Source organism: Peromyscus leucopus, chromosome 9, assembly GCF_004664715.2.
Source record: "Peromyscus leucopus breed LL Stock chromosome 9, UCI_PerLeu_2.1, whole genome shotgun sequence".
Taxonomy (NCBI): domain Eukaryota; kingdom Metazoa; phylum Chordata; class Mammalia; order Rodentia; family Cricetidae; genus Peromyscus; species Peromyscus leucopus.
Window position 1 is genome coordinate 73,361,032 of NC_051070.1, and position 13,483 is coordinate 73,374,514.

A 13,483-nucleotide genomic window follows, 5' to 3' on the forward strand; every position below is an offset into this window, starting at 1 on the left:
TCTGAGATACTACCTTACGCCTGTCAGAATGGCTAAGATCAAAAACACTGAAGACACTTTATGCTGGAGAGGATGTGGAACTAGAGGAACTCTCCTCCACTGCTGGTGGGAATGCAAGCTTGTACAACCACTTTGGAAATCAATATGGCGCTTTCATAGAAAATTGGAAATCAATCTCCCCCAAGATCCAGCTATACCACTCCTGGGCATATACCCAAGAAATGCTCAATCATACCACAAGAGCACTTGCTCAGCTATGTTCATATCAGCATTGTTTGTAATAGCCAAAACCTGCAAACAACCTAGATGCCCTTCAACTGAAGAATGGATAAATAAATTGTGGCACATATACACAATGGAATACTACTCAGCAGAGAAAAACAATGACATCATGAGGTTTGCAGGCAAATGGATGGATCTAGAAAAAATCATCCTGAGTGAGGTAACCCAGACTCAGAATGACAAATTTGGTATGTACTCACTCATAGGAAGATGCTAGATGTGGAACAAGGATGACTGGACTGCTACTCACATCACCAGTGAGGCTGCCTGGAAAACGGGACCCCAAAAATGACATGGAGAAATGGATGAGATCTACATGAACAGCCTGGTCATGAGTGGGAACAATGAAGGGCGACGGTCGAGGGAAAGAGAGTGGGAGATCCTAGCTGGATCAAGAAAAGAGAGGAAGAACAAGGAATAGGAGACCATGGTAAATGAAGACCACATGAGAAGGGGAGGAAGCAGAGAGCTAGGGAGGCCCATGGAGATCCACAAAGATACCCCCGCAAAAGACTGCTGGCAATGGTCGAGAGACGGCAGGAACTGACCTACTCTGTTGATGGGATGGCCAGACACCCTGATAGTTGTGTCATAAACCCCATCCAAGGACTGAGGAATCTGAAGGCAGACATCCACGGTTGGGCCCCTGGTGGAGCACTGGGAGTCTAATTAGTGAGAAAGAAGAGGGTTTATATGAGCGAGAATTGTTGAAGCCAAGGTTGGATAAAGCACAGGGACAAATAACCAAATGAATGGAAGCACAGGATCTATGAACCAAAGGCTGAGGAGCCCCCAACTGGATCAGGCCTCCTGAATGGGTGAGACAGTCATTTGGCTTGATCTGTTTGGGAGGCAGCCATGTGTTGGTGCCGGGTCCTGGGCTTGTTGCATGAGTTGGCTGTTTGAATCCTGGGACTTATGCAGGGACACTTGGCTTGGTCTGGGAGGGGGGGGACTGGATCTGCCTGGACTGAGTCTACCAGGTTGATCCCGGTCCTCGGGGGACACCTTGATCTGGAGGAGGTGGGAATAGGGGGTGGGCTGAGGGGAGAGGGAGGGGACGAGAGGGGGAGAACAGGGGAATCTGTGGCTATTATGTTGAACTGAATGGTGTTGTAAAATAAAATAAAAAAAAAAGAAATTCTAGGTATAGAAAGGTAATTGATGCTCTAGAAGGAAGCAGTTTCTGGAAACATGTTATGTAATTTTTTCCAAATTACTCATTAGCTTTAACTTGAGGACATTTTAATAAATTAATAATTAATTCAGAAAAAAAATTCAACATTTTCTTTGACCAATGTATCTATTTCTTCTCTCACATCATCAAGGCCCAAGGTCTCCCAGTTCTTGTATTCTTTTGGTGAAGCTTGCTTCTGTTATTCCTGTTTGATTTCCTAAATTTTTCATTTCCATAATTCCCTCAGTTTAGTTTCTTTCTTGATTCTATTTCCATTATCAGGTATTAACAGTTTCATTCATTTCCTTTCACCATTTGTTTGTGTTTTCCTGGACTTCTTTGAGGAATATATCCATTTCCTCTTTAAGAACCATTATCACATTCATACAGGCTGTTTTAAGGGTTTTTTCTTGTGCTTCAGCTTTTTTTTTTTTTTTTTTTTTTTTAATATTCTAGGCCTGCTCTGGTAGTTTTGCTGGGTTCTGGTGGAGACATCATTCTGTCTGTTTTTGACTGTGTGTTTATGCTGGCCTCTAGGAATCTATTTCCCTGCCTTGCTCATTTGGTGTGTTTCCTAGGAATGCCTGCTGGTGTTGTAGGCTGAGACAATGGGATGAGTTGGGGAAGGAAGGCTGGAGGAGAAGATCTTTGTGATCCATTGGGGGATGGGGTCAGAGAGGAAGAGGAGACTGCAGCAGGTGTTCTGATACAGACCTGGGATGAGACTGAGGAATTGGATTTGAAGGAGCAGAAGGAGAGGTGAAAATCTGCACTCATCCTTTGTGCTTTCTTGGCAGGAATGACCAGTAGTTTTGCAGGAGATTATTATTTTTTAATTGAAAAATTATTTTGTACAATATATTTTGCATATTCTTTGCCCTCCTGAACTCCTAGATCCTTCTCACCAACCAACCCACCTACTTTTACGTTCTCTTACACACACTCACTCTATATATACAACAAAGAAAAGACCCTCCAAAAACCAAAAAAAAAAAAAATTAAAAATCATAACAAAAAGACTACAATAAGAAAAATTGTTGAGACAAAAAGTTCTCAAAGAAACCATTGAGAAAGAGGAAATCAGTTTTGTCCAGTGGTGTTTCCGGGTATATCAGTCACACTCCTGGACAGGTCCCATGCCTAGAAGCAATTGGACAACATAAACAAAGATTTCATTAACTATGACTTTGTTTTTAGTAATATTTATTGCAAAAACAGGCCTAGAAAAACCAAGACCTTCTTTTCTTTTTACAAAGGGAAACATTAAAAACCTAAGATTAGAGTTCTTATTTGTTTTATATATTTCCCATGACATTTACTTTGAATTCAGATACCCACTGCTTTAACACTTGATGGGACAGTCCTAGTAAATGACGTAGTGAAATTGAAATTTATTTTAGTAGAGTAGTTAATATTTAATTATGTCTATCAAAATTGGTCTACTAAATAAACAAAAAACACTAAATATGTATGATAATTGCCTAAATCTTTGTCTGCCTTCTAAAGTTTCCCCCTTTACAAAACATTCATTATTTTCATATAACTATTTGGCATCTTATAAAAAATAATTAAAATTTATATGCCATCTCTATTAAAGAAAAACATGGAGTGTTGTAAAGGACTTTTCATTACAGTAACTAAAGATTCAAAATTAGTTACAAGTTCTTTCTGGAATAATAAAGAGAACCAGAATATTCCACCAACTAAAAGAATAAAAAGGTCATTACGCAAAAGACCATATTCTGACCTGAGTGAAAAGATTACTATGTGGTTCTCACCTCCTGCTGTACAACAAATCTCAAGGTGATGGACTTTCAGATTCACATTTCTTATAGAAATATGTGCCAACTTCATCTAAAAACACATCTATGTGGAATTAAAATGCTGGATGATACTTACCTTCAACTACATTCACATTGAACACCCCACGTATCTGAAGGTTTCCTTTGTTTTTTTTATGTTTCTCCAATCTTTTTATAATTAAATATTTTAAGAATGTGTTCCTGATCTTGAATATTTCACTTAGCATACTCCAAAGTGGTGAAATACAGCTAATCATTATTTAATAAATTACAAATGAGTTTATTACTTTCTTTCATTATTCATGATATCATGTGCCCTACCTTACTTGAAAATATTTTTCATGTTTAAAAGTTTTCACTATCCTTGTAATTTCGCTGTTATTTTCAGTTCATTTTGGATAAAATTAATCTAGATTTTAATTTAAGAGAATGTTTTTTCAATCTTCCAAAAATCTGTTTTGAACACATTTGTAATTTTAAGTACAAATTCTTCTAAGACAAATTGATTGATATTAGAAATATTAAAATATAATAAATTAGTTGTTCTACTAAGGTATATAACAGGCTCAAGTGTTTTATAAACTTGGTGACTCTAATTCCATTTACTCTAGCTATACATGCCCAAGGATTTAGTTTAATACTTTTTATCCAAACTATACAAAAGTTAAGTTCTTTTAAAACAAATACAGGACAGTGGTATTGTGTTTGATTATATTTCTTTAGTCACCATAGCTTCTTAATCATCTCAAATTTCTCAGCTTTACTATGCTTCTTATGATATTGAGATTTTTCTTGTACTGTATACAAACATAGTCTCATAGATCATATGTAGAAAATAGACTTTATGTTGCACATAGTGTAATATAACCCCAGGCTATTTCTAATTATTTAGAATATACCTTTGTAAGCACCTATATTTTTTCATATGTAATAAATCTTAGGATAGAAAATTAACTGAGTTTTATTAAAGATTTGAGGAAAGGGAAAATACACATCTTAGCACAGGGTAATTTTCTAAATAAAATATATATATATATATATATGTATATATATATATAAATTTCTAATATATTACCATTTAACATGTTTTATACATTAGTTTTATTTTATACTTAGTTTAATTCTTTGTCCATAACCTGTTGGCATTTTGACAATTCCCACTGAAACTCCCTGCAGCTTTGTTAGCCTTTAAATCCCCAAGGCTCATTCTCCATTGCACCACAAATTAGCAGTGTATTCTCAAACTTTAAAAGGGCCCTTTGTGAGAAGAGAAATTTAAGAATAAATTTGGAGCCATCGGGTATTATCTATTTCATCAAAAGAAGTTGGGATGCTTGCTGTGTGAGAGTATTGGTGAACTGTTAGGTAAATGTTCCTATTCTTCTTCAAATTTACAAAAAATAAAAAATAATACAAACAGATATAATAATATAACTCTTCAGTTGTTACATTTGCTGTCTTCAGTTCAGTTCAAAGACATATAGCAGAAATAAACTGGTATGTGAATGGTGAATTAAAATGCATTCTCAATAATATAGTTCTCTCTTCTTCTGATACTTACAGTTGTCATACTTGGAATGAATAGTGGTCAATAAACTACGAATCATTTTGATGTTTATTTTTAGCCATAAATTTACATATAACAACTGCAACAAGTGAGTATATAGAACCAATAAACAATATAGAAATGGTATAGTGAAAATGAAAAAGGATCCTGGCTTTGCAATATCCTAGTTTTCCTTTTACAAGTAAGGCTGGTGACACTGATCTGGGCCTTTGAGCTCAAGCTGAAGAGAAATCTATGTAATTTTGATTCTGTAATCTTTGATTTATGTAGTTTCAAACTCGAGAATTTCACTCTGAATATCGGGACAGACAATCTTTACCACATATTACTTTTTGGAACTTAGAATATTGTACATTTGTACATTTCTACAAAGTATATCGATGATATCCATCCACCACTATGTCCCTCTGGTTCCTTCAGTGCCTCCTTCCTGTCTCCTCCAAATACATGTCTTCAATGTGCACATTGTGTGCACCATTCAATGTGTGACCATCCAATACACACATTTTGATTTTGCTTAGGATACAATGTATATGTATGTATTATATATTTTTTGAGAGAACATATTTGTGTGTATTTACATGTGTGTTTGTATGTGTGATGTAATGTGCTTCTATTCTTGTCAGTTTAACAATGTATGGGAATCGGTGTCATTATTAAATTTATCAAGATAAGGTAAGATGAGAGATAAATGATAGAGATAGAGAAAATTTCTTGATATTTAAAAATATTTGAGCTGATTTTTCAGTTTGAGATATTTATTCCTTCATTTCTTTTCTCTTTCACACTGTCTGTCTTGCTACCTGTAGGTAATGCAGCCTTCTTTCCTCCAACTCTATACTTCATTATTAACGATACTATTTAAAAAAAACAATGTATTGTGTAACTAAAACTTCATAAAACGTATTACTTTCTTAGATTGAAATACTTATGTAACTTATGAGTCTTTGGTTATTTGCTATTCAAATTTCATCTCACTCACACCTATTTGTGGCACATACCAACAGCATAACAGTTTTTTTTTATATATAAAACACACCATGATGCCGTATAAACTAGACAACTAAAGACAAGACCTCAAAAAATCAGATAGAAATATACATGCCATGAATTTGCTGAAGTTTTTATAATAGTAGTCTATCATGCTCACTCTGTTTGGATGAGACAATTGCCTCATAAAGACATAATTGCCTTAGAGCATGATAATTAATTACACAAGACACTACCAATTTACCATTCTCAAACTGAGCAAAAGGTCTATATTATACCTGGTTTATGACTACATCTTCTGCAAAGAAAGATAAAATGTTCTCAAGAATTGAGTGGTTTCTAGCATTCTTAAGGCATAATAAAAAATAAAGATAAACTAGTACACAGTTTAATAGTTTTGATAAATCTATACATATAAAACAATTATAATTAACAGATGCATCATTTCTCTGTGCTATTAATTAAATCAGTCCCATGTAAAACATATTTATGAAGATTTCAATACCTTTAGCAAATTGTTTTTTTTCCTCTCAGGGAATCAAATAATCTCTTCCAGGGCAATGAGAAATAAACCCAGAACAATGATATATTTATTTCACAAGAGAGTCAGACTGAAGCTGTGCATTAAATCTGACTAGAAGGTGTGGCTTAAAGAGCAAGATGTTGACAATTATGAGATGTAAAATCTAAAGGACAGAGGAGATGGTTTAGGCATAGAGTGAGATGAAATAATACACTTGTGTCTAACCATGCTTCTAGAAGGAAAATAGCTGTGATCTACTCAGAAGAGAAAGAAAATTGCTTTATTTGTTATGTTCTGTAGGGACTGATGATGGAGACAGAAAATAGGACAGTTGTCACAGAATTCATCCTCATAGGAATGACCCAGTCATATGACATTCAACTCATGATCTTTGCTCTGAGCTTAATTTTCTACGTCACCATCTTCCCTGGAAATATCCTCATCATCCTGACCATCATATCAGACCCTGGACTCAATGCCCCACTCTATTTCTTCCTGGGAAATTTGGCCTTCTTGGATGCCTCCTATTCTTTCATTGTGACTCCCAGGATGTTGGTGGACATCTTCTCTGAGAAGAAGATAATCTCGTATAGAGCCTGCATCACTCAGCTATTTTTCTTGCATTTCCTTGGAGGAGGGGAATTTTTACTTCTGGTCGTGATGGCCTTTGACCGCTACATTGCCATCTGCAGGCCTTTACACTATTCTACTGTCATGAGCCCTAGAGCCTGCTATGGGATGTTGTTGGCTCTGTGGTTTGGAGGCTTTGTTCACTCCATTGTTCAGGTTGCCCTCATCCTTCCTTTGCCATTCTGTGGGCCAAACCATCTGGATAACTTCTTCTGTGATGTCCCACAGGTCATCAAGCTAGCCTGTACAGATACCTTTGCTATTGAGATTCTAATGGTCTTCAATAGTGGCCTGCTTAGTCTCTTGTGCTTTGTTGTGCTTCTGATTTCCTATGCAGTTATTTTATGCCATGTTCACAGGTCAGCTTCTGAAGGAAAGAACAAAGCTATATCCACATGTACCACTCATGTTATAATCATATTTCTTATGTTTGGACCTGCAATTTTCGTTTATACACGTCCATTCACAACCTTATCAGCTGACAAAGTAGTTTCTTTCTTCCACACGGTAATATTTCCATTGATGAATCCTGTGATTTATACCCTTCGAAACCAGGAAGTAAAAGCTTCCATGAAAAAGTTAATCATTCGGCATGTAGTTTGTTAATTGGTTTTTGAATGAGTGTCAAGGTGATAATTTTGCATGGCACTTATTGTTATAAAACAAATGCTACTTTTCTGAGTATCTCTCTTTTTTTTCAGGTACTGTATAGGTTTTTTGGTAGAGTTACACATAATGCAGGATTAAACATTGTACGTTTTAAAGGTTGCAAAAGGATTAACAGAGTGTTTGAAGTATATTGGATGAGTGTGATAAATGTAGAGGCTAAAATTCACAAGATGTATGAGGCAAAACCACTAAAGGGCCCCGTGTTGGCTTGTTTTTAGTCAAATTGATCTAAGCTGGAGTCATCTGAAAGGAGTGAACTTCCATTGAGAAATGTCCCATAGAGTCTAGTTGTAGGGCATTTTCTAGTCACTGATTGATAGAGGAAGGTCCAGAAGATTGTGAGTTGTGCCACCCTTGGGCTGGGGGTCCTGGGTTCCATAAGAAATCAAGCCAAGGAAGCCAATACTTTCAGATTCTTGCCCTGTTGAGTTCCTATGGCGACTTCATGGATTGATGAGTTAAGATGTAGAAATGTAAGAAAAATAAACCCCTTTCTCCCCAACTTGCTTCCAGTTATAGTGTGTTATCATAGAATTACTGACCCTAACTAGGACAGGATTTAGGTTGAAACAAAGACTTTCAGTATCTGTCCCCTAAATCTACTAATAACATCTCAATATTTCAATCAAATGAATAACTGACCCACAGTTCTGTCCATTGTGTAGTGGAGCATCACCCTAAGATTCTATGAATAGGTTAACTCATTTTGATTCGTGGGCTAATATGCTATAAAGCATGAAGACCCAAATGGCAGAGGGGTTTCTATTATCTGGCTGAGGTCCTCACCTGTTGGTATTCTCAACATCATCTGGTATAAAACACAAGCAAGTTTTTTTTTGACAATTTAAAAAAATCTCTTCTTTTTTCCCCAGAGTTGAGACACAACTTCTTTTGATCCTTTGGGATTTCATTCTCTATTTCACTGCTCACACTATAGTCTAATGCCTTTCTCTTCATCTAGACCATGGGAGAAGCATCTTATTTTCAGCATCTCACTGTATTACAAGATAAATCTCTCGGGTGTCCTTTTTAAAACATTTCATCCCCTCACAGTCAAACTAAGTGATGTTTCTCCTTGCATCCGTATAAAAGTGAGATGCTAATGTAGTACTTACCTGACCTTCTTCACATTACCCACTCTTCAGTTTTATCATCATCTGTGTTCTCCACACAAAGGTAGTTTCTCTAGTTAATAGGCTACTGTGGCTCTCCAAAGAAGAAATGCACTTGCTTCCTGGAATTCCTTTGCTCCTGCTTCTGATTCAAACACTTTGTCCATTCCACCGTCTTAACTTTCCTTTCTCATTTTCTTTTACTTTCCTCATCCAAAGTATAATGATGGTTTTACAGATTTCTATTGCTCCTACTTTTTTAAAGCACTTGCAAAATGGATTATTGCCATTTTAAACACCCATTTCTCATTCTATTGTGAAATATAGGGATGTAAAGAAAATTCTCCTAATGGGGCAGTTTTAACTATTAGTAGCTCAGACACATGATTACTATACCGAGAACCAATGGGAAATTTTTGTAGTTTATCTTTCTTTGACTTATAGGCCAACATTAGACCATCTGTCCACATAGCCAGTTCTCCATGGTATAGCTGATGACCGCTGACTAATTGGTTCTTGTAGCCAGTAGTACTTATTTAGACATTTTAAACATGTATTATCTATCTATCTATCTATCTATCTATCTATCTATCTATCTATCTATCTATCTATCTATCTATCATCTATCTATCATCTATCTATCTAAGTGTTTTGCCTAGTGTCTGTGCACTACATCTGTGTCTGTTGCCCACAGAATTCAGAAGAGGGTGTTGGATCGCATGGATCTGCAGTTATGTGTGGCTGTAATCCAACAAATGGGTTCTCAGAGTCGATCCCAGGTCCTCTGCAAGAAGAGTAAATTCTCTTAACCACTGAGACATCACTCTGGCTTCTAGTCAACAGTTTACATCCACATCAGTACCTGCCCTGCTTTCTTAGACACAGCTACTACTGAGTGCTTACTGGACAAAGGAAGGCAGCTCCTATTTCACTTTTCATGTGTTTTAGTCTATGTTCAACTTCCCTGTGAAAATACTCATCTATAAGGAAACTCAAGAAGACACTGCCTGTTTCCACCCTCCTTTTGTGTGTCCTGTACAGGAAGCACTTATCATTTTCACTGTTTTCTTTCATGCAACTTTCTCACAAGTTAATAAACATTTCTCACTACTTGGATTAATCAAGTCCACAAACAATTGTGGTGTTTTGTGATATTATTTATATTATAACACTTTAAAGTTTATTTTTGATAAGAATTGAGAAAAATGAGAACATGATACTAGCAAAATTTTTTGCGGGCCACATCTCCTGCTCACAATGGCCTGTGGTTCTTATTGTGGCGCTAAGATCTTGTGCCCATTTCTCCATTCCATTTGTATGTTTGTTCCTGTCGTCCTTGTTCTGTTTATACCAGCTGTCATGTTGGTGAGACTTTATCTCTATCATTTCTGATGTCACTAAGGAGACATAATCTCACAGCAAGCTCCCTGATACTATGACCTTTAAATTCTTTTTGCCTCCTCTTCCTCAATGTTCACTGAACCTTATCAATTGGAACAGCATAATCCCTAACTACAATCTAAAGCATTTGTCCTTGTACCCACAGGTAAGTGTAGTCTTCACCCATCATCAAGGGTTTGTCCAGCTAGGTGTTCCTTTTTGGTTGTACTGTTTACTTGGGAACATTTTCTTACTCCTGACTGCCTCTGGACAAGTTTTCTTGATCCTCCTTATTGGGGTAGATGGCTTTGACACCTCCATTACCCATATTGCTCTGTTCCTGGAAAATCACCTCCTTCTTCTCTGGATATTAGTCATCATTTTTCTCCATGGCAGAACAGGGCAAGTTTTTTCATGGTGAGAACCTATTTATGAGAAACAACACACACTCTTTCCTAATATACATAAAGGACAAATGTAAGAGTACAACTCTGAAAGATAATTGATGTATTGATCTTGTAGAAACAAATTTCAACAAATGCATGCTAAGCTTTAAATCACTTTTTGTGTTTGTTAAGGATATTGATTTTTGGTAAGAACTAATAATTTTGGCAATAGAGTTATGCACCATGGATATTTTGATTAAATTGTTAACAAGTGGGGTTTTTTTTCCTGAGGGTAGTTAACAATGAAACCAATATTAATGTTGTCAAGAAATAAGAAAAATTGTTGAATGTACTGTATTGAAGAATATAATTAAACAGTATTTCTAAAAATAAATAACTTGCCAGCATTATGTTAACTAATCGCGAAAATCCAAAAACAATATGTTGTTTTCATTATTATGCTTATGTGAAGCAAAGATTATGTGGTAGAAATCTGTCATGACAGAATATTAGTTACATTTCTTCGAGTATCCTCACCAAAAAGGCCTTGAGGAAACTGGGCAGCGATGTAAATATTTTGTGCAGTGCATGATTCATGGCATAGTGATACATATTAATTAATGACCCATTATATTCTGGTGACTGTGCAGAAAAGGAGACAATTGTATACTTTAATGGGTCTGTAAAGTACAAGCATTACAGAAAAATGGTACAGAGGTTGCTCTAATATTGAAAAACTAGAGTGTCCACACAACCCAGCAATCACTCCCATTCCTGGGCATTTATCTGAAGATCCAGAAATCAGTACCTTTAACAAATATCAGGACTTCCATGCTTACTGTAACATTCACAGTGGCTATTGTACGAAAACAATAAGTCAACTGATAGATACATGGATAAAATGTGCTTTATGGGCATACATTCAAGAATATTATTTAACAAAAGAGGATCAGATATTGGTATTTGTGACAGCATGGATAAATTGAGATTTCATTAATCTGATCAAAAACACATAAAGGAGGATGTCCTGTGCAACTTAATTGCAGTTATAATTTAAAAATTAGAAATCACAAAACCAGATAATGTAATAGTACTCACTAGGCTCTGAAACTGAAGAAAGGGGAAGCTGCTTGTCAGAGTCAAACAGTTATGGTATCAAATGAAAAATTTATGAATAGTTCCTGAAGCTCTAGTGTTCAAAACCGTGACTACAATAATACTCTACTGTTGACTTGAAATATAATGATAGAGTTGAATTTTAGTGTTCTCACTATCCTTCCCCTCCTCATAATGTACATGTGTGTGATGCAGTGTATCTGTACAAAGAATGATTGCTTTTATACCTTTAATTTTACAAGTAAATGTTTAAGAATTAAAGCTCTATGAACTCTGTGACCTACAGTGACAACAGGCCTGGCATGATATACCCACAGATGTAGTAGTATTAGAAATATCATGGGATTAACCAAAACCTTGCTGAGTCAATTGAACTCTGTCTATAGAAGATGACACCCATACCTAACACCATTGTTGGGACTAAGAAACTGTGTCTAGTTAGCTAATAGGCATGTGGGAAAACCTATTAACATTATTCTACCAAGTGAACATACTATTAAATGACTTTCCAATGACTTATAGACCTATACATTTCTCAACTCTCATGAGAAAAGCTCCTATTTGCAGAATATGATGTTTAACCCTGTGAGTCAGAACTAGTCAAGGTACAGGGAATAATAAACCACAGAATGTTCATCTGTCAAATGGACGTCTGTATCCTCCTCATAAACCTCAGAGATCATTGTGGAATAAATGGAAAAAGAACATAAAAGGCAAAAGACTTGATGGAACACAAAGAAACTGTGTCCTCCAGGTGTATCAAGGCAGGTGTATACATGAACTCCCAGTAACTGTGAGATACACAAGCCTGCTGAGAATTAAAGCCAGACCAAATCCCATCATGGAAAAGAGAGGTGGACATGAAGTTCTACCCATAGCAGAGGTGATAACAACACTTAATACCTGCTAGGTGAAGGATAAACTTCTTTTTCTTGTAGAGTGCTGCCAAACTCCATCAAAAGCCACACACCCATGGGAAGAAACCTTCGTAATTGTTCTATGAAAACAGAAAAGAGGACACAAAGTTGAGTGGGAAGAGAAAGGGGAGTGTATTTGGGAGATGTGAGGATGGGGTAAATATGATCAAAATGCATTGTAAGAATTCTCAAGTAACTAATAATGAAAAAGAATTAAAAACTATCAAATTGCCACTAAGTATGCACTTACTGCATATAAATTATACCCCAGCTACACAGATGTTTTCATGTGCAAAAAGATACTGCTGTGTATTAATTATACAAAATGAGAGATTTCATTTTACCATTTTCATAATTTATCTAAAGCATTTTAGCTGTGTTTGGCCCCATTGTCCTTTCATTCATTTCCTCTTCCCCTCACCCATTTTCTTCTTGAGACAGTCCAATGTACATGTTTATGACTGTTTGTCCATATGTGCTCTACACATGAGAAAAACATGTGATGCTTGTCTTCTGAATCTGGTTTATATCATTATGGTAAGTGAAATAAACACAGATTTCTTTTCATGTAACTGTAAATATTACTTTTAAACATTTTAATTTTTATTTTGTTTCATTAAGTATAATATAGATTTTTATATTGACCCTTACTCTTACTTTGATAAGCCCTAGTTAATTATTTTTTCTCATTTTATTAAAAGTATCATTTACACTTTGTAAGAGTTATAGTATAATAATTCAATATATACCACAGTGCATATAATGATCCAAGTGAAATAATTACTGTCTCCTCAGAACTTATACTTTGTAATGGAAAACATTTCTCTTTTTTTATTTTATTTAGCATTCAAGTGCAGAAATAATGCCCTTACTCCGTCCCTGCATCCCTCCCTTTCCCCTTCTTCCACTGCTCCTTTCGAAACTGTCATCAA

The 13,483-nt window shown here is 35.8% G+C and overlaps 1 protein-coding gene across 1 annotated transcript; it reads left to right on the forward strand.

The window, feature by feature from the left end:
- The first annotated feature begins 6,650 nt into the window (after positions 1-6,650).
- LOC114695983 (olfactory receptor 4N5-like) lies at positions 6,651-7,577 on the forward strand. The gene has a single exon (XM_028873499.1). It carries the CDS (start codon positions 6,651-6,653, stop codon positions 7,575-7,577), a length of 927 nt encoding a protein of 308 aa, XP_028729332.1.
- Positions 7,578-13,483: the final 5,906 nt, after the last annotated feature.

Bases quoted from the DNA above. Each gene is read 5' to 3' on its own strand.
- LOC114695983 (XM_028873499.1), top strand. From the start codon at position 6,651: ATGGAGACAGAAAATAGGACAGTTGTCACAGAATTCATCCTCATAGGA.